Genomic DNA, 23,466 nt, shown 5'->3' on the forward strand with positions numbered 1-23,466 from the left:
TAGACATAAAGACGTCCTGGAATTGGTGATTCAAGGGGATTTGTGTCCATTTTCCTGCCTGAACCTGAACAAGGCCTGTGGCTATGCTGAGACCTTCCCAGTGCCCTGATCTCATCAGGACACTGGGTCCAGATGTGTCCTGAGACTGCCCAGACCTGATCAGGGAGGAGAGATTTTGCCACCAGTCCTGGCAGAAATGAAATCTTGGTTGTGGACCTGTTTGGATTTGCAGTGAAAAGCAGAATTTGCAAAGCTTGTATTTAGCAGATAATATTGTATCCAAAGAGGCAAAATGGAAAAAAAACCAACCAAATGAAAAAATCCCAAACAAACAAACAAAGAAACCCCAACCACAAATGCCACAAAACTGCCCAGAAACCCCTCACAGACCTTGGCCACTGCTCTGCCTGCCCTGTTAGGTAATGAGTGTTGATAAAGGGATGGAATTGGCTCCACTTTGCCATGGTGGGTGAAAATTCCATGCCAGGAGGAATAATGTCAAACGCAAGCCAGGAAAATTAACAGGAGGAGAAGACTCTCCATGAATTGCAATTAAAGTTGAGGTAAAGCTGTTGCCAGAGCGCTTCCAGCAGTGTTCCCAGTCCCTCCCTGTCAGGAGCAATCCTTGGAATACACAGCAGCTCCTCATTGGAAATAACAAGTTTTTACTGTTACTTTTTAAAAGGCTGGAAATGAAAACAGCCTCTTGACAGAAACCATCAGGACACACAAAAAACCCCAACAACCTAAGCAGGAAGATGAGAAAAATGTCACTGCTTGTAATGATGTTAATTAGGAGGTAAATGAATGTTGACATTTGAGAGCTGAGCTGAAAGGATCAGACGTGTGAAGGTGTGGAGGATCTGTGTAGAGTCTGATGGAGAAGCTGAAATGTCTGCAAGATTCCCATTCCTGCAGGAGTAGAAGAAAGGAAAAGGCTCAGCATTTTCTTTGTTGGTTCTCATAATTACACAGGGTGAATCCAGCTTTTAAAAGCTTCATATCTTGGACTCTTCCCTCTGATTTGGGATGGCAGGAAAAGGTCTCAGCATGGGGATGGGGCCTTAAAAGTCCCAAGGTGAACAGAAAATACTGTATTTTATAATCTGGTGATATTTGGGTGAATTTTTGCATTTATTGCAGGCACAGGTGCTCTCAGGTGTGTAAAGCAGAGCTCAGAAGCTCTGTTTGAATCCCAACAGTCCCTGTGTAGCTCAGGTGTGCACCTTCAGCCCAGTCTTGGTGCCTCAGCTGGTTTTGTGGTTTGTTTTGTGGTTTTTCCTTGTGCAAAGCAAAGGGGAGTAGAACCATGGAATCATGGGAGGGGTTGGGTTGGAAGGTATGGAACACATGGGACACGTCCTTCCCACTTCTGTTTTCTTCTGTTAAGGTAAAATCCTTTCACTCCATTCCTTGAGGATTCCTTGAGTGCTCATTGTGCCTGAATTCCACAGCCTGGGAGACTTGGCTTTTGGCTTTTGCAAGCTGGAGTGAGGAGTCCTTCCCCTCAGGAATTCATCACCTGCTGCCATCCCTCCTGCACTGCTGAGGGTCACCCTGGTGGCTTTTCAAACTATAACCTTTATTCCCTTTTCTTTTTTTCCAGTCTCATTTTCCTGCTGTGAAGTCAGGGATCAGGGAGGTTTCTGTCCTGGAAACTGGAGCTGCTCAGCAGGTGTTTCCCATCTTTAGGGCCTTGTGCTGCCAGATTCTCCTGGGAATGCTGCAGTGCACCAGGAGAATCTTCCTGGAGGTGTCTTGACCTTCTCACTATGTCCTCAAACCAAATTTATCCTCTTTACAAGCCCTGTGGATTTTATGCTCCCAACTCCCTCCTTTTCCCCCTTTACTGCCCTGGTGGGAAGCGAAAGGGACAGGAGGGGAATGGTGCTTCTCGTGCTGCTGAAAGCTGCCAGACCTTCCACTGCACGTCATAAACTCGTTCCTTCCTCTACAATTCACACCATGTTGCCTTTTATTCCTGACCCTTTTTAATGTGAGTAGTTACTCCTGTTTCCCACTTTAATGCAATTATACCACACTTCTCCTTGCCCATATCCCAGGAAGCTGCCCAGCCATTACATTACATTAAATGGAGTAATTGCAAGATTAGGTTCCTTCAGCTGGGCCATAAAGAAAATGCCATTACAGAGGAACTGCAGGAGAGCGCCTGGAGAATCGGGCTTTGAGGCTGAAAGCTCTGCAGGAGTATTTTTATTGTTATTGACCACCCCAGGGCCTCTGGGAGAATGAAGCCAAGGGCATTCCTGGGGTTTTTGTCCTCTGGGGAAAGAGGGAAGGCAGGAGTGGCTTCACAGGGGGTGGGTGGGATCAACTGGGCTGTAGGTCGTTGTCTTCAGCGAGAATTAAAAATATACATTGTCAGCCCTGTGAGGCACATCTGGGGTGCTTGTCCAGCTCTGAATCCTCAGCACAGCAGGGACAGGAGCTCCTGGAGCTGAGGAAGGGCCTGGAGCAGCTCCCTGCCCAGGAAAGGCTGAGGGAGCTGGGGCTGAGGAGATGCTGAGAGGGGCCCTCAGCCCTGGGTGTCCCTGGGTGTCTCTTGGATGTCCCTGGGTGTCTCTTGGATGTCCCTGGGTGTCTCTTTAATGTCCCTGTCTGTCCCTGTGTGCAGGGAGGGTCAGAGCAGGCCCAGGCTCAGCTCCAGGCCCAGCAGTGGCACCAGAGGAATGGGCAGGGACTGATCTCAGGAATTTCCCCTGCACAGGAGACAGAATTTCTGCCCTGGGCAATGCCCAGCCCTGAGCAGAGCCCAGAGAGGCTGTGCAGTCTCCTCCCTGGGGATACTCCAGAACCACCTGGACACAATCCTGTGCCTTCTGTGCTCTGGGATGGCCCTCAGGTGGGACCAGATGAGCTTCTGTGGTCCCTTAAACCTGGCCTGCTCTGGGATTCTGGGATTCATCTCACCCCAAATGAGTTTATTTGGTTGATCCGCAGGTGAAGGCATTCCAAAGCTCTCTCTGTGTTTCACTCTCGAGGGAATCGTTCCACTGCGTTCTCCGATGGTGTCACCAAGGCCATCACCTTGCCAGGTCACAGATGGCTGGTGACTGTCCCTGTTCCCTCCCTGGGTGGGGGGTGTAAAACTCCCGGGTGAGCTGATCTGCACCAAAGGGAAGGGATCCCTTGCTGTGCCATCAGCAGGTGCTGGCCGTGGCCTCCCTGCACTTGGGCCTTGTCACCAACATCCCTCTGCTTTATCCTGAGCCTCTCCTCACGTGCAGCCCAGCTCTGGTGGCATCCACAGGGCAGGGAGGGACATAAAGGACAGGCAGTGCCACCTGTGAGTGAGGGCAGGGGACGCTGGAGCTGATCAGGAGGTGATTTGGGAGGAAGGGCTTGAAATGCTGCATGTAAATGTGGGAGTGCTGTGAGTCCCCAGATAAGATGCAGGTGGGTGAGATAACAAAGGTTCAGGGAGGGCTGATCCCTGGAATATTTCCTGATAGCAGCTGTGTTCAGGTGGAATTCACTGCCTGCTTTTCCTTGATAGGGAGGTGACCTCCCTCTGCTGCCTGCTGTGGTTTGGAGTTGATATTTGGGTAATATTTGTCAACAGAACAGACCAAACACCGCCTTGATTTCTGTTCTAACGCACCTGCTGTTTGTTCCGGGATTTTCATGAGACAGCGAGGGGAGGGTGTAATTTAATCTCTCAGCTGTAAAAGTCCATTTTTGCCTGTACTTGTTGATAATTTAACTGTGACACAGCAAATACGAAATTACTCGAGTGCACTTTGATAGAGTTGTCATTATGAAGGGTGATCTGTACACACGGGTACAGGATGGTGCTCACAGGTTGATGGACAAATGGAACAATTGGGGTTTTTTTTCCCATTTTTTGGTGTTGATTGTCCTCCAAATGTTAACATTTTTTATAGCTGCTCTGTCTGCAGTACCTTCACCTGCAGGTGCTCCATAAAATAACCATTTCTGTTTAAACTAAAGAAAACTGACTGGAGGAGGAAGATCAGGTTTGGATTGGGGTGGATTTGTTCCAAGGAATTCCAAGGGCAGAGCAGGATCTCCTGTAAAATGAATATTTTGTGTGGCCATCAGCTGCTTTCAAGAGTACAGATGAAGTCCTTGGAGATGTAGATTTTAGAAAAAGAACAGAAATTATCCCTTGGAATAAAACCAAACCTGTAAATCCTGGCTTGGCATGGTACGTGAGGAAATGAGTGCATTGAGGAGCTGTCTGGGAGGGTGGGAAATGGACAATGAGGGGTTTGGGATGTGGGAAAATCACTGCCTGGAGAGGCTGGGGGTGTGTTCTGGGAAATGCAGGCACTAGGAGAGCTGGAGCTTCAACACTGATCTCATTATCTCAGGGGAAACTCACACAGCTCAGCTTCAGCTCCTGGGGTGATGTCTGGGGGTGATTTCTGGATGAATTAAACCTTGTTGGAATGTGGCTCCTGCTCATTTTTCCTGTCCTCCCCACATTGCTGGTTGGACATTGCAGGGTCTCTGTGGGAGCTGATTTTGCTGTGGTCCAGGGAAATCTGACCTGTTGGCTGAGCAAAAGGAATATTTCCATGAGCTGTGAGTGCTGTTCCATGCTCAGAGGAGGTGGTGGCTATCAGCTGCTGCTGGCTCCTGTCCCTGAGGTGCCACAGGCAGTTCCCAGCCAGGAGAAGGTGCTGCAGGCATTGCAGGAATTTGGAATTCTCAGCTGATGCCACATTTTCCTGCCCTGGAGGAGCTCTTGCTGCTCTTGTGGAGTCACGGCAGCTTCCCAGCGCTGTGCCTGAGCACTCCATTCAACCGTTTGCCCCCAAATGCCTGGGAACACTGGTTTCCCACTGGGATTCCACTGAAGAGCTCTGGGGCACTCAGGGCTGTTCAGAGTTAATAATTTTCAATTCTCATTAAGGATGATGTAATTAATTCAGACGTAAGACAATGCTGAGGCAACCTTGACACGTGTCCTTGTGAAACTCTCAGCCCATCACAGAATCAGAGAATCCTGGAATGGTTTGAGTTGGGAGGGAACTTAAAATTCTTCTCATTCACCCCCCTGCCATGGGCAGAGACGACTTCCACTACCCTAAGTGGTTCCAAATCCTTTCCAAGCTGGCCTGGGACTCTCCCAGGGACGGGCAGCTTGTGCTGTGTGCCAGGAGTGCACTGGAAGAAGCAGCAGATGAGTGGGAATAAGAAAGCAGATGAGGAATGGGAGTAAGGAGGCAGCTGGTGGAGATTTCAGTCCTTGCCTTGCCCCAGGTTGTCCTGCCTGTTACCAGTGGTGGGTTATGCTCAGGCAGAAGTTTCCAGAAGGTTCTGTGGGTGGCCTGTCCATCCAGCAGAGAAGTGCAGACAGAGACACGTTCTCCCTGCGAGCACCCCAGCCCCAGATTCTCCTCCCCAAGGCCCTTTCCCGGTGTTCCTGGCTGTGCTGGATTTGTCTTGTTCTCCTTACAAGCACCCCAGCCCCAGATTCTCCTCCCCAAGGCCCTTTCCCGGTGTTCCTGGCTGTGCTGGATTTGTCCCCAGCTCCAGGGACAGTGTGGCACATCAGGAATGCAGCACTCAGCTCTGTGAATCCTTTCTTGCTGGTTCTGTGAGACTTTGGGAAGAAGAATGGCTCTGGTTCTCCCAGACAGGGAGCAGCTGTTCCTGGCAGAGGCTGCCCTGGGATTTGTGCCAGTGAAATCTCTGCTCCTCCTGTGTCCAACTCCACAGCAGACACCAGCTAAACCCATTGATACCGAGCAGACAGTGTGAAACTGCCTGAATTAACAAATTCCACTCCCTCCTCCCAGATTGGGGTGGAGCTGAGAGTTTCAGATGCTTCCCCAAGATTTGTGGAGCATTCTGGACATGAAATCACCCCTCAGATTTATGGGGTTTCCTGGAAACCTCTCAGATTTATGGGTTTTTCTGGACTCCACTGTTTGCTCCAATCCATCTGGGTGACCTTGGCTGATTCTCTGCTTCCTTCACATGTTTTGCCAGTGGCAGGTGGAAGTTTTTTGGGATTTGGCAGGCTGTGCTCTGTCTGGGGTGTGAAATAGGAGCTGTGCACAGTGTGGAGTTTTTAGTGAGCATTTTGTAATGGCCAGAGTGCAGCAGGCATCTTTTGTCTAAGGAGGAAACAAACAGCACTGGGAAATTGATAAACCCACCTGGGAATCCCTGGCTGGCTGAAGGTGGGAGCACAGGAGCAGATGGAATTTAAAATGAGGTTTTTTCCCTTTCCTGAGAGCTCTCACCCAGGGAATCTCCGAAGGAGCTGATGCTGAATGGGTGCTGGGATGTTTTATGGACTCACTTTGCTGCTGAGAAGGTGCCACTTGATCCTCAGAAACAACCATTTATTCACTTGTGGCAAATTCCAGGAATTCTCTCAACAGCAAACACAATAAAAATGGATTTTTCTAAAGAATTCACCCAAAATGATAAGGCCATGCCTGCTTTATGCTCTTCTGCTCGAGTTACTCAGTTGCTCCCTAAATAAATAGGATGTTGCAAACACCTTTCAGCAATGTCTTTCTAGGCAAGAAGAGCCAAAGCTGGGTTGGAAAGGATCAGTTTGGAAAGGAGTAAAAAGGGAAAAGCCAAAGTTTTCTTTTTCTCACAATTTTATTGAGTGGAAGTTACTGAAAAGCATCTTTCTTGTCCCTGGTGCTGTTAAATTAAAGCTCCAGCATGAGTTTATCAGGGAATGAAATCTCAGAGTTTCCTGTAGGTTTTAAGCAGGTGACTCCTTTTTTTTTTTTTTTCCTTCTTTAAGAGTCATTGAGGACAAAGTGGAATTTGGGGCAGAAATGAGAATTTAGCTGAACAATTTGTTGCTTTAGCTGGTAGCTGGCACCTCTCACAGGGCTCCCATATCCTGGCAAAGGAAGGATTTATTGCTTTGCAGGTCTCCTGTGGAATAATGCAGTGTAAAATGACAATGTCAAAGCAAGTTAAGGATCTGCTTCGTTCTCAGAGACTTCCCTGCCGTAATCCCATGTATTAAACTTCTGGAGACACTGCAGGAATTACCAGGGGGACCATTAGGAGCAAACGACTGTTCCTTCAACATCATCATTACCCAGGCTTTGCTCCCTCATAAAAATTCCTCTCTGTGATCCCAGATAATCTCTTTTGTTGCCGTCTTTTATTTTTTAGTGTAAATCAGCAACAACGCTGCCCTTCTGAGGGGAAGGAAGGAGTTCTGAGCACCCTGGCCTGGTGGAAGGTGTCCCTTCCCATGGCAGGGAAGGATAATTAATCCTTCATCTCCTTCCAACCACACCATGCTGGCATTCTGTGGAAAAATTGGATTTTTGTAAGGACAGGATTGAGGCATGGGTTGGAGGAGGAGGAAGGAGCTGGGATGGGAGAAGCCTTCGTGCCTAATGTTCCCTGGACTTGAGAGGGATCAGAGACAACCTGGAAGTGCTGCTGCACTTGGTGACATCAGTAAATTGTGAGGAGCTCCCGAAATGTTCACCTTTAATCCTCCAGTCTCTGTTCTCTGGGTAAATGCAGGACCTGGGGAAAAATAAACAACAACACCCCCCAAAAAAAACCAGGCCCAGGAATATTTTCCATGCAGGAAGCACAAACAGATCAGCATGTGGAGATGACTTTTCCAGAGCAAGGTGTGACCCCAGGCATGTGCAGACTGTGCAGCAGATTGGAACTGGTCCTGGGCTCGGGGCCATCGCGGCTGTGTCACCTTGGCCGTGTCCCCTCAGTGCCGCAGGGAGCTGGGTGCTGACCTGTGTGTGTGAGCACAGATCCCTGCTGGGCAGCATTCACAGCTCCCAGGCTGCTTTTCTGGGAATGGTGCCCAGCTTTTGTTTTGTTCCTGCCCAATCCCGAGCACCTTGTTCGGAGGAGAGCGGGATCAGGAATTAATAAGGTAAACACAGTCCCCGTGTGAGACAATCCTTATCTGTAGCTTTTCCTCCTCCCTTCTGCTCCTTTTGAATCTGTTCCAATGTTTGACTTAACGCTGGATTTTCTACCTTTTGTAGCTCCCTCTCAGAGCTTTCCCAATATTTGATCTCCCTCTCTTCTTCTGGAGTTACAGCATCCAGGACATGGATATTTCAGCTTGGGGAATCTTCAGGGAGGCCTCATTTACTTGGATGACCTTGGAGAGGAATTGAATGATTTCTTTGCCTCCCACTGGCCCTGCAGCCACCACAGAGTCTTTAATAATTGATGGTTTAGACTGGAGACCGTGGCACTTTGGACAGGAATGTGCAGCAGGGATTCCTGTGCCGTGTGCCAGGATTGTGTGGATGCAATTCCATGTGCGCATTCCTGCTCTGTCCATCATGGCTCTTTCCACACCTGTCATTGTGCTCCTGGCAGTGACACCTTCACTGCTGCTGCTGGAATATTCTTCCATTGATTTTCCAGTTAAATTATGCCTTTTTGTGAGGGGCTTGTGGTGGAAAAGCTGAATCCTGGCTCTGGAAATCTGAGAGCCTGAGCTGGCTGGGAGAACACCTTCTCCCAGGTGCTGGCAACTGAGCAGAGCGGGTGGAAACAACTTTCTGCCTCAATGGAAAGGGTTCAGCTTGTTATTCCTGAATGAAAAACTGAGAAACATGCAGAAATTTTGAGGATGTGGTGACGTGGCAGCTGATGTCCTGGAGTCCTCCTCATCCATCTTCCTCCCACAAAGGAGAAATTTCCAGCCAACCTTCTTCCCTTATATCCATATTCAAAAATCGGAGTGTTTAACCTAAAGAAAAAACCACCACTCTGATTTCCACAGACCTCCAGCCATCATTTCATTGTTTGCTAATGGGATCTGTACAATTTCCCAGCATCTGTGGCTCGTGGTGGGAACGCCAGCTGTGAATAACTCTGAGTTTGGACACAAATTCCCAGCAAGGCAGAACAAGTTCTGGGGAAGGAAATCGCCAGGGAGATGAATGTCAAGGCTGCTGAAGGCAGACTCGGGCACCACAGGAGCACACAGGGAGGGAGGGAAGTGACTTTTCCTTGAAAACCTTGCTGAAGGTTGGAAGATGACGCGATTCCACGGCTTCACAGTGGGTTGGGAGTGATGGAAGAGGCACCTGGAGGAGCAGGGTGAATCCCTGGTGAACAGGGATGGAGAGGGAAAAGGGCTTTGTGCTGATTTGGACACTTTTGTCAGGCCAAACAATGCATGGCAACACTGCCTTAAAGTGTTCAGGGACTAAAGGGGCTTTGGGAGAGCTGGGGAGGGGTTTGGCACAAGGGATGGAGGGACAGGATGAGGGGAAATGGCTGCAAACTGGGAAAGGGGAGATGTGGGTGAGATATTGGGAAAAAAATTGTCCCTGTGAGAGCAGTCAGGGGCTGGAATAGAATTCCCAGAGAAGCCTCCATCCCTGGAAGTGTCCAAGGCTGGGTTGGAACACTCTGGGATAACAGGAGGTGTCCCTGGAAGGTGGAACTGGAGGAGATTTAAGGTCCTTCCAACCCCAACTATTCCATGATTCCCTGCTGCTGCACTCCTTGTGGAGAGGCCACCACACAACAGGACCCTTTCTTAGAGAATTTATCGTGGGTTTGGGCCTGGAGAGGAAGGACTGAGCGGATTCTGGGGATTTGGCTGGAAGCCTCTGCTCAGTTTTCCCTCAGCCATGGACATGGTGCTAAATTCAGTGTGCAGTAAATAAGCAGATGGTTCCACCGAGCTCTGTGCAAGGGGAATTCTGCTCCCAAATCCAACTGCAACTGGAAGTTACAGAGTAAAACATCAAGAGTTCTAATTGCTCTGCCTGCTGGAAGGGTGAAAGTGTGGGTTCTTCATGCAAACACCTGGAAGTGGTGGAGCCTTTCCATCTTTCTGTCCCTGGGCAGGAATTTTTCATGGTCTGAGTAAGAGCCTCACCCACAAGAGAACTCCAAGCACAGTCAGAGCTCAGCATCAGGTCAGGAATCCTTTTGGGCTGTGGGCGTTGCCATCAATCCAGGTTCATAAATAAAATAAAAGAAGTAAATAAAAATAAAGAAACCACCAAACTTTCAGCCTGTTCTGAGTTGGGGGAGGTGGTGGGCGGATGGGACGTGGTGTTGCTGTCATCAGGAACTGGTGGCACTGGTCAGGGACTGGATTAATGTAGATTTTTGCCTTCAGGCAGCACTGGTAGACCTGGTTTACAACTGTCCTCAGGGGCTTTGCCACCTCCCCTGGTCACAGCCTGGCAGTTCCCCCCAGCTCTAAAAGGGAGGCAGAAATTCTGTGCCCCCAAAGGGGGATTTCGGCATCTGGGGGTCTTGGGGTTGTTATTTCTGCTCAGCATGGAGTTGATTGTTAAATTCTGATGACAATTCCCATCCCATGGTGCCAAAGGTGAGCAGGAAAATCACTCCGAGAACTCCCAGGTTCTGCTTCCCTCCTTCCCGAGGCTGCTTTGCATTCCATTGTCATTCCTGCTGCTGGAATCCGAGCAGGTTTTTCATGGAGCTGTCAGCAAAACGACTTTCACTTCCCAAATCTGGTTTTCTCATGATTTCTCTGACTTTTTTTTTTTTTCTGCACTGTAAGAGAGATTTGTAGAAACTACAGAAAGAAGTGAAAAAATAGAAGAAAGGAGTGTTCAGAGGTTCAGAGGTGGGCCCTGGGCTGGTTTGGCTGAACTCCTCCATGTGCTGGCTTCCTCAGGGAATCAGAAACGCGATTTTCCTTTCCCTCTCTTCCCTAAAGGTGTTTTCCCTTCTGGAGCTGAGCGGTGGTGGTTGCAGGTGTGGCCTTGTCCCTTTTTCCTCCCGGAATGTCACTTGCGTGGCTGCCAGGAGCTGAGCTGCAGGAGGACAGGCTGGGAGCAGGGCAGAACAGGACATTGCTGCAGCTGCCACCAAGCAGGGGCACTCCCACCAAGTTTGTCACTTCCCCCAGCCTCTGCCATTGTTAGTGAAGCATCCTGGAGCCAGCCAGGGTCGGCTCGGTCCCTCCTGCGTGTCTGGGAGCGCAGCTGAGCTGACACGATTGTGCTCCAGGTCCCCAAAGGGAGCAAATTCTGCTGGAAAAGCACCAGGGTGCAGCTCCCAAATTTCCCTCGCAGCTCCTTGGGCTCCCTCTGCAGATTTTAGTGGGCTGAAGCATCCCCCCATCCCTGCCTCCCCAGCCTCGTTTGTCAATAAAACTCCCGGTTTAATGGGATTTAAGTGCATTGTTAGGGTGACAAAGCCTGCCCTGCACGGAGGGCTGGTTGTTATTTATCTGCTGATAAACACAGCCCGGTTCCTTATCAGCACATCTCCCCTGCCTGCCCAGGGAAAACAATCTCTGCAGCTCTGATATCCAGGCTTCAGAGGAAATTCTAATAAAGCTGTAGCAGGTTCCAGGGGGTGTGTGTGGGGATTTGCAATGCGGCATTAGAGAGCCTCAGTTGCGTTCTGTTGTGCTGAATTAGGGGTGGTTTGCTCTGAATGGAATAAATATAATCGTGTTTGTCACCTCGTTGTGCTGTGACTGGAACCGAGCTGGTTTCAGGGTGGGAGAGTCCTGGGAAGCGCTTTGGTTCTGTCACTTGACTTCTTTTTATTGGGGTAATTAGCAGCAAGGGTGGGATTCATTAACTGATTATTTTAATTGGGAGGAGCCCTTTCTTATCCCCATTTTCGTGGAGCCCAAAGGTCTCCCTGTGGGTGTACAGAAAGAGGAATCTTCTCCTTTCCAGGATAATTGGGGCTGGAAAAGCCCTCACCCAATCCTTGTCCCCAGCCCACATCCAGGCCTTCCCTGGGCTCCTCCAGGGATGGGAGCTCCAAACCTCCCTGGGCACTTCCAAGGCCTGACCTTGCATCGCACTCTTAAAAACGAGATTCACTTAATAAATTATAAAAAGAATTTAATATAAACAAAAGACAATTAGGAGACAAAAGAAATAAAGTAAAGGGTTAAAACGGCCGGGTGCCCTGGTGGGTTACCAGGAACACACCTGGTATCTCAGGAGTGTCCTTTTTATCCCCTCTTTGCTGTGAGAGGTTAATGCATATTCAAGCATGTCCCCTCCCTGGTTCCACCTTCTTGGATCATGTTATTTTCTGCTGGTCAGCATTATTTTGGAGTTTGGTTTCTTTTTTGCTGCAGATGGTCACTTGTTGATAACAGCCTGGGCCCCTCATCCTTCCCCTGAGGGCAGCTGGTCTTCATATCTTCCGCTGATAACAGTTTGGGTTCTATTGTTCTGATAACAGTTTGGGCCCCACTGACCTTGCCCTCTGGGGTTTCCTTGCCTTGTACCTAGGAAATTCTTTTAAACTTAAGACTTGTTAGCATAGCTAAAAAGTATTTAATATATAATATTCATCTGCGAAAGCCAATATCACAATACAAATTTATAACAGTACCAATCATTCTGAACATCTTATTCGAGCTTGTCTGCTCTCTTAAACAAAATATACTTAAGCACCTCTAGACCTCATTTCTGGGTCGCAGGAGACATCTCCTCACAATGGACTTTTGCAAGGAAAATGAATAATTAGATGCAGTTATTGTTGCTCCTTTCATGCTGGAGGCACGGCAGGTGCACTCCTGCATCTCAACTGCGCTCCAGAGCCTGCAAGTGCCTCAGCAAGGGCAGGGAGAGATCCCACATCACCCCACACCTTGGGAAGCAGCAGCCTGCGACATGGAAATCCTCTGATTATAGGCAATTCTGTAAAAAAACACCCTACAAACAAAGCAAGTGAACTTCTGGGACTAGTCAGAGATTTCCCTTGGCAGGATGTGCCCCCTCCAGGCTTCCCAGTTCCTTCCTTCACTGGAATGTTTCAAGGCTGGAATTCCCCACTGGAATGTTTTTCAGACCCATCATAACCCCAAGGACAGATTTAAACAAGCTTTTTCCTGCAGGAGGAGCAGTGCACTCCTCGTTTCCCCAATAAGAATGGGAATTACGAGGCCTGACCACCCTTTCCATGAGAAAATTCCTCCTGGAATTTCCAACCTCCTGATGTCCAATCTGAGAGCAGAACAAAGCTGGGTTCTGGCAGGAACCCTCTCTCCTCCAAGCTGTGTCCATTCTGAAGTATTTCAGAATTTTCCAGACTCAGCTTTGATGGGATTTTAGCTTCATCAGGGTGAAAACTGGAAATACTTGTGTGTTGGTGGTCAGCTCAGTGCTTTACAATTTCCTTTCTGCACCAGCTGCATTTTGCTCCATGGGAAGTTGTGCCTTTGGGTTAAAGAGGTTTTCTCTCTAAAACTAAAAATCTACGTTTTATGAATGGCTGGGAAATATTTGCCTCCAAGATGAGCTTGTTGTTCTTTTAGTATCTAACATAGATATCCATTGCCTGTGTGTGTAAATGTGTGGAATATCCATGAAATCCAAGAAAAACTAATCCCCAGTGGGTGAGTTTGTGCATAAATCACTGCTAAATGTAATAAAACCCCCTCAGAGACACTTTCACCTGTTGGGATGCTCAGCTGTGACAGCTCCAGAAATGCCTATGGACCATTGAATCACTTCTCATTAAAGTGAAATTAATCCAGAACAGTGATCCAGGAGAATTCAGCCTGAGATAATATTGAAGCATTTTAGAGGTGAAGGAAACAGAAAAATGAGATTATCAGGCACCCTGGACAGTGGAAATTGGCTTGGCTTTGTCTCCAGTTGAGTTCCATCGTCCCTAATCAGCCAAGGGTTTGGTTTATGCTTCTCTAAAGATGAGCTGGGGAAATGCCACGTAAAAAAAATGAAGAATTAAGAACTCCAGTGTAGGAGTTCCTGGAAAAAAGAAAATTAAAAGGATTTATTTGATCCTAACTAGCAGATTTCTTGGAGGGCAGGAATTAAAGGTGATGTCGATGAAGGAAGTTTTACTGCTGCTTGGAAACACTTTCACCTTTTGAGGGAATGCAAGGAAAAAGGAAGGAAAGGGGAAGTGGGGGATAAATTGTTCTGGAAAGAGCCAGGGATCCCTGGAAGTGGAAGCTTTGGGACTGATTTGTTGCTCTTGGACATGAAGCTGAAGTCTGTTGTTATCAGTTCTGGGAGTGGAAACAAGGACTGCAGAGGGATGGAGACCAAAAATTGTTCCCTTAGGCTGCACCCTGGGACTAAGGCTGAGCCAAAGTCCAGACCAGGAGAATTCTTCATTTCCAGTCCAAGGGTGCTGGGTCTGCCCTGGTGGCATTTTTTTGATTGGATTTGGGGCAAACCTCACCTGTTTTGTCCTTTCCAGCAGGATCTGGTGCCAGCTGATTCCCTGGAGCCTGCAGGAGGGTGCTGTGAACATGCCAGGAAGTTTTCCACACTAGAAATAACCTGTCCTTAAGGAAATTCCCATTCTTTTTTGGGAAATGAGGAGTGCACTGCTCCTCCTGCAGGAAAAAGCTTGTTTAAATCTGTCCTTGGGGTTATGATGGGTCTGAAAAACATTCCAGTGAAGAATTCCAGCCTTGAAACATTCCAGTGAAGGAAGGAACTGGGAAGCCTGGAGGGGGCACATCCTGCCAAGGGAAATCTCTGACTAGTCCCAGAAGTTCACTTGCTTTGTTTGTAGGGTGTTTTTTTACAGAATTGCCTATAATCAGAGGATTTCCATGTCGCAGGCTGCTGCTTCCCAAGGTGTGGGGTGATGTGGGATCTCTCCCTGCCCTTGCTGAGGCACTTGCAGGCTCTGGAGCGCAGTTGAGATGCAGGAGTGCACCTGCCGTGCCTCCAGCATGAAAGGAGCAACAATAACTGCATCTAATTATTCATTTTCCTTGCAAAAGTCCATTGTGAGGAGATGTCTCCTGCGACCCAGAAATGAGGTCTAGAGGTGCTTAAGTATATTTTGTTTAAGAGAGCAGACAAGCTCGAATAAGATGTTCAGAATTAATGGTACAGCTCTCCTGATAATTTCAGGAGAGGTTTGGATGAAAAGTTAAAAATACAGGTGAAGTGAATAATAACACCCAGGGAGATAAAGAGCTGCTGAGAGTGTCCCTGAGTTGCAGTGAGAGGGAATTGAATCAGAATTGGCAGGGTATCCATGGAATAAAGGATGGGAGGGAGAAGGAGGCTCTGGCAGAGCTGGGGATGGAGCTCGGAGTGAAATTTGGGCCGGGCTTAGTTTTGTGCAACAATTCTGGTTAAACTTGGCATCCACAGCACTGAATCCAGTTGTGCATTGTGGAATTCCAGAATGGTTTGGGTTGGGAAGGACCTTCAATCCCATCCAGTGGCACCCCATCCATGGGTACATTCCATTATCCCACCTGCTCCAAGCCCTGCCCAGCCTGTCCTGAGGAACTTCCATGGATGATCCAGGTGTGTTCTTGTCCTTGGATTCCATACTGACTGCCAGCTTTGATTCCTCCACCCCTGGAAATGCTGCTGGAATCTGCCCCTGACTCCTCCATCCCTGGAATTGCTAACATCAGCCAGGCTGGATCCTGGCTCCTCGTCCTCGTCCTCCTCCCAGCCACTCCTGTAGGTCTCACCTCGGGTTACAGCCAGGGCAGGAAAAGGTGGATCTGAGCTCCAGGAAGATGAAATTTCAGGGAGATTCACACAGAATTCGTGCTGGATGCTCCAGGAGGAGCCAGGATCCAGCCTGGCTGATGTTAGAGATTATCAGCAGAGATCCAAGGGGGTGTCAGAACAGAGATGAAATGAACAGAGAGGTGAAATTAAATCAATACAAGCAAAAAGGGGAAAAAAAAAAAAAGATAAAACATCCCCAGGGATGTCCTTTGCTTTTATTTGAAACTGGTGTTTGACTGCACTCCCATTCTGGGCAGCACCAGGGCACCTTCAAATTCATATTTAAATCCATCATCTCCTTGTATTTCACTTGAAATAACAGGATTTCAGGTGGAATTCCTGCCTTTTAGTCATGACCTTTGACTCTTGCAGCATCCACATGAGGAAATCTCATTGTATTTGGGTCCATTTAAGGAGAACTAATGGCCAAATTGAGGATAATCAAATTTCAGGGTGCTCAAAATCCATGTGCAAACATCTCCTCCTGCTCCTCCAGTGCTTCTGCCTCATTTTGTGATACTTCATTGATTTTTTTCTTCCCTTCCTTTTCCTCCTCTCTGCGTGGAAACAAATTAAAGCAGGAATTGGGATTGTAAATAGATAATGGGACGTGAATGCAGAGTAATCAGTGCCAGTCATGTACAGCCATACTAATTGTGCCAGGGGAAGGAATGGGATAAATATTTAATGCCTGGATTCGGTGGGAAGTGAGAGAGCAAGGAAAGAAATAAAGAGTTGAGAATTCCTCACTTCAGTGCTTTTTCTCAAAAAGGAGTTTTGATGGCATTAACCCTTCCCTGTTATGAATAAAGGAATTGTGTTTAATGTGGAGGCTTTGGTGGCACTCAAGGGGAAAACATCCCAGGTTAAAAACACTGCTGGGAAGGATTTGGGATAAAATCAATTGTTTGAAATGAAGTTTTTTTCCCTCATGCTGAACAGAGTTCAGGTGGGGCTTGGGGGCAGGGTGATGACAGCAAAGGAAAATACAAAGTAAGACAAAGATCTGCCCGCCCTGTCCCCAAACCCCTGCTAGGAAATTTGGGATGATCCCCTGGTTTTCTGGTTCTCCTCCCAGCTGAGCATCCTTGCCATTCCCTCTGAGATCCATCCCCAGCAGCCAGGACATTTGCATGGTGAGGCCATGCAGCTGGAATTAAATATTCCATTATCAATGAACTATTAATGTGCCTAATGATCACTTGAAACCTGTGGGAGCCTCCAGGTGAAAAGCTGGTGGGAGCTGCAGGTGGGCATGGAGTTTTCCATGGAATGCTGAGCTCCAGCCATGGTGTTTCTTACCCAGAACATTTTCACCCCTTTTCCCACCGAATCTGGGGCTGGGCAGGGCCTTTTAGGGGATGGAAACCTTCACCCTGCAATTCTGCTGGATTTCAGGTGAGAAAGGGGACAGGAAAGGGAGTTCTGGAGGGAACAGAATCATGGGGGAGTCTGTCAGGGTGTGCCTGGCAATGAGAGCTGATGGGGATTTCTTGGCTGATTCTGTCTTTTCCAAAAGCTGTCCATGTCTTGAGCAAGTGACACTGGAGCTGAGGAAAATTTCCATGCAGGAAAGTCAAGGAAAGGTTTTCCTTCTCCCTGAATCTTCTGTGGGTGCAGAACACAGGGGCTGTCATGTGTTTTTTTGTCCCTTTTCCTGGTTTTGCCTTCAGGAATTTCTCCTGCTGTTGCAAAGGCAGGAGGAAGTGCCATCTGTTAGAGTTTTCCAGATGATTTTCCAAGTGTTCATTCACTGGCTTGGTGGAATTTTAACAGTTCAAGTATTTGGGATCCTTGGCAGTTTGTGGTGGGATGGGAAAACCACCACAGTCTGGAGAGTCAATCCTGGGGGGGCTCAGCCTGGAGAAAAGGAGGCTCAGGACAGGTTGGGTTTGAGGGTCCTGGAGATCTTTTCCAACCTTAATAATTCCATGAGCCTCTGGAGATGAAGTTTCCGTGTCAGTGGATTCCCAGTCCTCAGGCTACTCAATCCACCCTCCAAGGATGTGCTGATCAAAAACAAAAGTAGGGATGGGGACAGCAGAAGTTGAGCCTCATTCAGGCAGCTTTGGTTCATTGTTGTCTATTTTTTGTCTCAGGCAATTGAATTACAGATGTGAAAGTGAAATTTGGCTCTGCATATCTAAAGATTAATTCTTTAGAATTAATTATTATGAATTATATTATTATTGATATTTTAATTATAATTAGTAATTATTTTGCTGCTGCTGCAGAATGAACAATGAATTGGCCCTTGGGGCTGAGAGTATTAAGTTTAAGGCTGTTGTCATAACAACCAGCCAGGGGAACTTCCTCAGTATGGGTTTGAGGCATCCCATATTCCATCTCAGCCCCAAATGTGTTTGTTAGAACTCAGTTGTTTGAGAAAGTTTCCAGTTCAGTCAGTTTAGCTGCCTTTGAGTTCCCCAAGGATGGCAAAAAGCCAAAGAGGATCCATTTCTGCACCACCTCGTCCTCCTGAAAGGGCTGGGCCATGGAAACCCATCCGTGGAGAAGTGATGGGGAACAGCCTTAAAGGCCAGCTTTAGAAGCCTCAGAGTGCTGCAGGATCCAGGCACGGGATAATCCAGGCTTTGGGTTGTACTGTAGGTGGCAGAGATGCTTTAGTTATGCACTAATCACCCTGCAAGCTCATTAACAGGCCGGGAGGGCAGAGCAGCCCCTCTGCCATTAATTAACGCTGCCAATCCCAGCCTGGCTCCCACTTGGAGGAGCTGAGGTCACCTCTGGATGGGCTGGGTGACTGAAGGACTCTTCAGATGCTCCATGGGCTGTCAGATCTGCTGCTAAAAAATGTTTAATAATCAAATCTCAATTACCTTCCAGATGGAACAGATTCCCAGGATCCTTTTGCCTTCATTAAAAAAAAAAGCAGGGGGTGTTGGAATGTCAAAAATGGGTGTTGGAATGTCAAAAATGGGTGTTGGAATGGCAATAAAAGGTGTCAGAATATCAATAATGGGTGTTGAAATTGCAGTAATTGTTAAATAAGTGATGATTGGGGATTAAAATAATTAACTTTCATTAACAGGAACAGGGTTCCATGGGAGCTTTAGTGTCCCCACCATGGTGAATGTCACCATTGTGGGCCACAGTCCAAGTGCTGTGACTTGGGAGAAATGTTGGTCCAGTCTAAATCTTGGCTTGGGGCAAAACTCAGCAAGGAAGTTTTAGCTGGAGTTAAATGACAGAAACAACATCATATTTTAAAAGGAGATAAAATTGTTAACAGATATGAAGGGCTGCTGCTGGGCTCTGGAGCTGCCCACCTCAGTTGCTGGCTGGAATCTTCCTCAGGTTGGGATTGGTCATAAATAAAATAAAAAATAAAGAGGTTCTTGCCATCCTTTCCCTTCCTGAGTTAAAATAAACGGTGTTTTCTTTGTAGCGGGGTTAACCAGACATGAAGAGAGGAACTGAGTAAGCCTGGGAATGTTCTTTGCCTTAGGAAAAAAGGAATGGAAACCTCTATAATTACAAACACGGAGCTCTCCAATGGGAATCCCAGCTGGAAACACCCCTGGAGTGGGGAGGGTGCTCTCCTTGGGTGTGTGGTACTGTGGAGGAGTTCCCACATTCCCGGAGGAGGAGGATGGCCTGGAGAGCCGTGTTTGGGGTGTGCTCCCCGGTCCTGATGTGGCTGTGCTGCTTGGTCTCTTGCAGGTTCACTGGGATTTGGGGTGTGCTCCCCGGTCCTGATGTGGCTGTGCTGCTTGGTCTCTTGCAGGTTCACTGGGATGAATTTGCCCGCCCCTGTGATCAGCAGCAAAAATTGGCTGCGGCTCCACTTCACCTCTGACGGCAACCACAGGCAGAAGGGCTTCAGTGCCCAGTACCAAGGTAAAGAGAGAAATAAATTAATGCCCTTGTATGGCCTCACCCATCCCAGCTTTCCCAGGAATCCGCAGCTGCCTCCCTGCATGATCCTGCTGCTGTTCATTTTCTATCTGAAATCCCCCTGAGCGTGGATTCCATGGAAAAACCCAGACTGGTTTGGGAGGGACCTTAAAACCCATCAGTGCCATGGGCAGAGCACCTTCCCCTGTGCCAGGCTGCTCCAAACCCCTCCATCCTGGCCTTGGGCACTGCCAGGGATCCAGGGGCAGCCCCAGCTGCTCTGGGAAGCGCATCTCAGCCCCTTCCCACCCTCTCTGGGGAGAATTCAGGATCAGGATAAAAAGATTCCAGGACTGGGGTGTTCAGGTGCTGTTGAGGGACAGGAAATCCCTTGGCAGTGAAGATGCTGCTCCAAGGCTGTGGCAGCTCCTGGTGGGACCAGAGTGGGACCAGAATGGATTGAGTGGATTCCTTGGAAGTGCTCCCACTGTTCCCTGGGATGACTTTGAAGGAGGTTGTGGCTGCAGCTGGCTCTGGAGGCAGGATCCAGGAGGGAGGAGGTGAAGCAGGGAAGGAGCAGGAATGGCTTTGATTGCCCTCCCAAGGCTGGGCTCAGGGGAGCTCAGCAGGTTTCCTCTCAAGAGGACTTTGCTGGGAAAAAGCTCTGGAGAGGAGTTGAGAGAAAGGGAGATGATTTTCCTTGGATAAATCTGCAAAGCTGCCCCATTTGGATGTTCCCAGGTTGTTCTTAGCAGTGCTGTCATGGCCTCAACACATGAACCACATGGATATTTAACTTTTCTACTTTCCTTGAACCTGTAAATGACTTTAAATTGCAAGGAAAAAAAACCTCTTTTGTTGTTGGTGTGCAGCAAAATGCCTGGAAGAAGCAGCTTCCCTTTTCCCTGGCTGTCAGGATTGCTGCTTTCTCCAAAGCACCTGTCTGAGTCAGCCTTTCTCCCTCCATGGAAAAGTCAGGATGAATGTTCTAATTCCCCCTGATTAGCTGAGTGTCAGGGGTTCTCGTGTGCAGCGGGCGAGTGGCGTTGGCAGAGGGAAGGAACTGGGGATTGAGTCTTCAAAACTGAGCAGAACTCCCCGTTCCTGAGCTGCAGTTGAGGCAGCACCTCAGCCCAGACGCCAGAGGGGACCTGCCCTCGTTTTTCCTGCTGGTTTTTGTGGAGTTTGGCAGTTTCTGCCTTTCAATGCTTAAAAAAAAAAAAAAAAAGCAAAACAAGCAGCCAAGCAGTGAAAATTCCCAGGGATGAAGGGAAGGTGTCTGCAGGCAGTGGGATCTGTAGGACAGGAGATGCTGATACTTTAAAAACCTCCCTGTAACCCTTTCCACAACCTGGCCTGGACATAAATATTTCACTGGAGATAAATCTCTACAAAACTGTCGGCTGTTTAATTCCACAGGAAGCACAGCAGCTGAAATGCATTTTTCATCAGGAGAGCTGAATCAGGATGGGCCAGGAGAAGGAAGGGAGGCTTTAGGGTGGCTCTAATTTGCTGTCTGTTTTCCAAAGACGTGTCTGTACATCATTTATGAAGCCCCCATGTCCTCTGGGGCGGGGTCTGGCTTTGCTGATAATCTATAAGAAAACAATTTCCCTTCCAGCTTGTTTAAATTGATCCCGAGTTTTGCAGAATACCTTCGCTGCCTGTTCCCTCTCCACTCTCCCTAATCCGTGCCCTCATTTGGAAATCACTTTAGGAATGTAAAAGCAAGGTTAGATGCAATCAGACTGCGGAGGGGTTTTTTTTTATTGTTGTTGAATACAGCAAATTCTTTTCATTCCCTTCCTGGGAAAGTTAAATATTTCCCCCTTCCCTTTTCCCTTTCATTAAAGTGAATCTTGATTTCTCAAATGCTTTCCCCCCATTCCCCATGTAAGGAAATCAAAGGGACTGGGAGAAATCTGTGCATAGGATTTTTTTATTTTTTTTTAAAAAAAATTCCTCCGCATCCTCCCCATCCCTCAGCCTCCTCAAAAAGATGGAAGAAAATAATATTAGAAGTGTTTTAATCAGGGGAGGTGGCAGCACCTCAGGTGTCCCCTGTCCCCCTGTCAGAGGGAATTGGAGGGATAGGAATGCTGCCCTGGCTGCTGCTGCCCCTCTCTGCACATATTTTATGGCAGAACTTGGCTCCCTAATTGCTCTGGAGCTGATTGTTACCAACACATAATTACAGCTTTTATCGATCTCCCCTCCCTGGTTGCTTCCCTTCCCTCCGGGAGGAAGATAAATAGGATGAGCTCCAGCCCCGGCACAGGATAGATCCCAGCAGAGCTGCCTCTGTCAGGGAAGGGCTGGAGAAGGCTCTGTTGCACATGAAACACACAAACGGCTTTGTGAGGGTGTCACAGGATCTTGGAATGGTTTGGGTTGGCAGGTTTTAAATCCCATCCAGTTCCATCCCTTCCATGGGCAGTGATCTCCCACTATCCCAGGGTGCTCCCAGCCCCATCCATGGCTTTGATCTACAGATCTACCCATGGGTAGGCTTCAGTTTGGACAGATTTTCCCCTCTTCATTCCGGATCTCTCACTCCTCATCTTGGATCTATCATTTCTCATCCTGGATCTTCCACTCTTTATTGTGGATCCTCCACTCCTCATGCTGGATCTCTCACTCTTCATCTTGGATCTTCCCCTCCTCATTTTCAACCTTCCCTTTTTCATCTTGGATCTTCCCTTCCTTATCCTGGATCTTCCATTTCTCATCTTGGATCTTCTGTTCTCTATCATGGATCCTCCACTCTTCAGCCTGGACCTGGATCTCCCACTGCTCATCCTGGATCTCCCACTCCTCATCCTGAATCTTCCCCTCCTCATTTTTGATCTTCCCCTTTTCATCCTGGATCTTCCATTTCTCATCTTGGATCTTCCATTTCTCATCTTGGATCTCCCACTCCTCATCCTGGATCTTCTCCTCCTCATCCTGGATCTTCCTCTCCTCATCCTGGATCTTCTCCTCCTCATCCTGGATCTCCCACTCCTCATCCTGGATCTTCTCCTCCTCATCCTGGATCTCCCACTCCTCATCCTGAATCTTCCCCTCCTCATTTTTGATCTTCCCCTTTTCATCCTGGATCTTCCATTTCTCATCTTGGATCTTCCATTTCTCATCTTGGATCTCCCACTCCTCATCCTGGATCTTCTCCTCCTCATCCTGGATCTTCCTACTCCTCATCCTGGATCTTCCTCTCCTCATCCTGGATCTCCCACTCCTCATCCTGGATCTTCTCCTCCTCATCCTGGATCTCCCACTCCTCATCCTGGATCTTCCCTTCCTCATCCTGGATCTCCCACTCCTCATCCTGAATCTTCCCCTCCTCATCCTGGATCTTCCCTTCCTCATCCTGGATCAAGCCCTTGGGTTCCAAAGGGATTTTTTAGCTCCTGCCATTCTAAAAGATCTGTGGATTCTCCTGGGCAATTCTGGGAAACTCTGGTGCTTCTGAAAGCTCTGATTTGTGAAGATCCATTGCTCAGGCTGCCAAAAGAGGAATTTTCCCAAGAGTTGAGTTTGAGGGTGTTTCTCTTCACCTCCAATAACGAGAACCCCTGTGAGTATCCTGCTGTATCCCAGGTGCTGCTGAATCATCCCAGCAGGAGGGAGAGATCCAGGCAGGGTCTGGATTTAACAGCACTTCCCCCAACAAAGATAACAGAGCTGCATGGAATAGATTTTGTTTTTGCAGTTGTTGTTGCTAAAATGCTGTTTTCCAAATTAAAAATAAATAAATGTCTGCTTAAATTCTCATTTAGAGCAACATGAAGTTGTTTAAAAGGAACAGCCCGGCCTGCCTGCCGTGCTGGCAGAGCTTTGTAATGTCATCTCTCAAATCTGACAGGATGCTGAGTATTCCATTAGATCTGTTGGATGTGTGTGTGCAGCAAAACCCTCCAGAAAACAGGAGTTTCTGTTCATCCAATTATCCTGACACAGTCCTTTGTAGTACTGCTCCACATTCCAATTTACAAACAAAGTAGATTTTCAAATACCAGATTTTGAGGGCAGGGAGTGGGAGAATTGTTCTTATTTCTTTAATTAAAAAAAAAGCACAAAACAAGTGGTGCTTTCCTGTGCCTGGTTCTGCTCTAAATGGAGTCATTTGTAAAGTCTGACTTCCATCATTAGGTCTCCA

General features: G+C 48.0%; 1 protein-coding gene and 1 long non-coding RNA gene across 5 annotated transcripts in view; both read left to right on the forward strand.

The window, feature by feature from the left end:
* CSMD2 (CUB and Sushi multiple domains 2) overlaps positions 1 to 23,466 on the forward strand; it is a 274,223-nt gene that overhangs the window by 105,619 nt on the left and 145,138 nt on the right. For 3 of the 4 annotated variants that reach the window (XM_086863203.1, XM_086863206.1, XM_086863204.1), the window contains one exon: positions 19,201 to 19,313. The exons of the other annotated variant lie outside the window; for it this stretch is intronic. In XM_086863203.1, the coding sequence (XP_086719329.1) occupies positions 19,201 to 19,313 (113 nt within the window). The remainder of the gene's footprint in view (positions 1 to 19,200; positions 19,314 to 23,466) is intronic. 4 annotated transcript variants of the gene reach the window in all.
* LOC147649272 (uncharacterized) lies at positions 3,440 to 9,990 on the forward strand. The gene is made up of 2 exons (XR_015279290.1): positions 3,440 to 7,882; positions 7,998 to 9,990. It is a non-coding gene; the product is annotated as an uncharacterized LOC147649272 (long non-coding RNA).

Source organism: Cyanistes caeruleus, chromosome 26 (assembly GCF_971803275.1).
Source record: "Cyanistes caeruleus chromosome 26, bCyaCae1.hap1.1, whole genome shotgun sequence".
NCBI classification, from domain to species: domain Eukaryota; kingdom Metazoa; phylum Chordata; class Aves; order Passeriformes; family Paridae; genus Cyanistes; species Cyanistes caeruleus.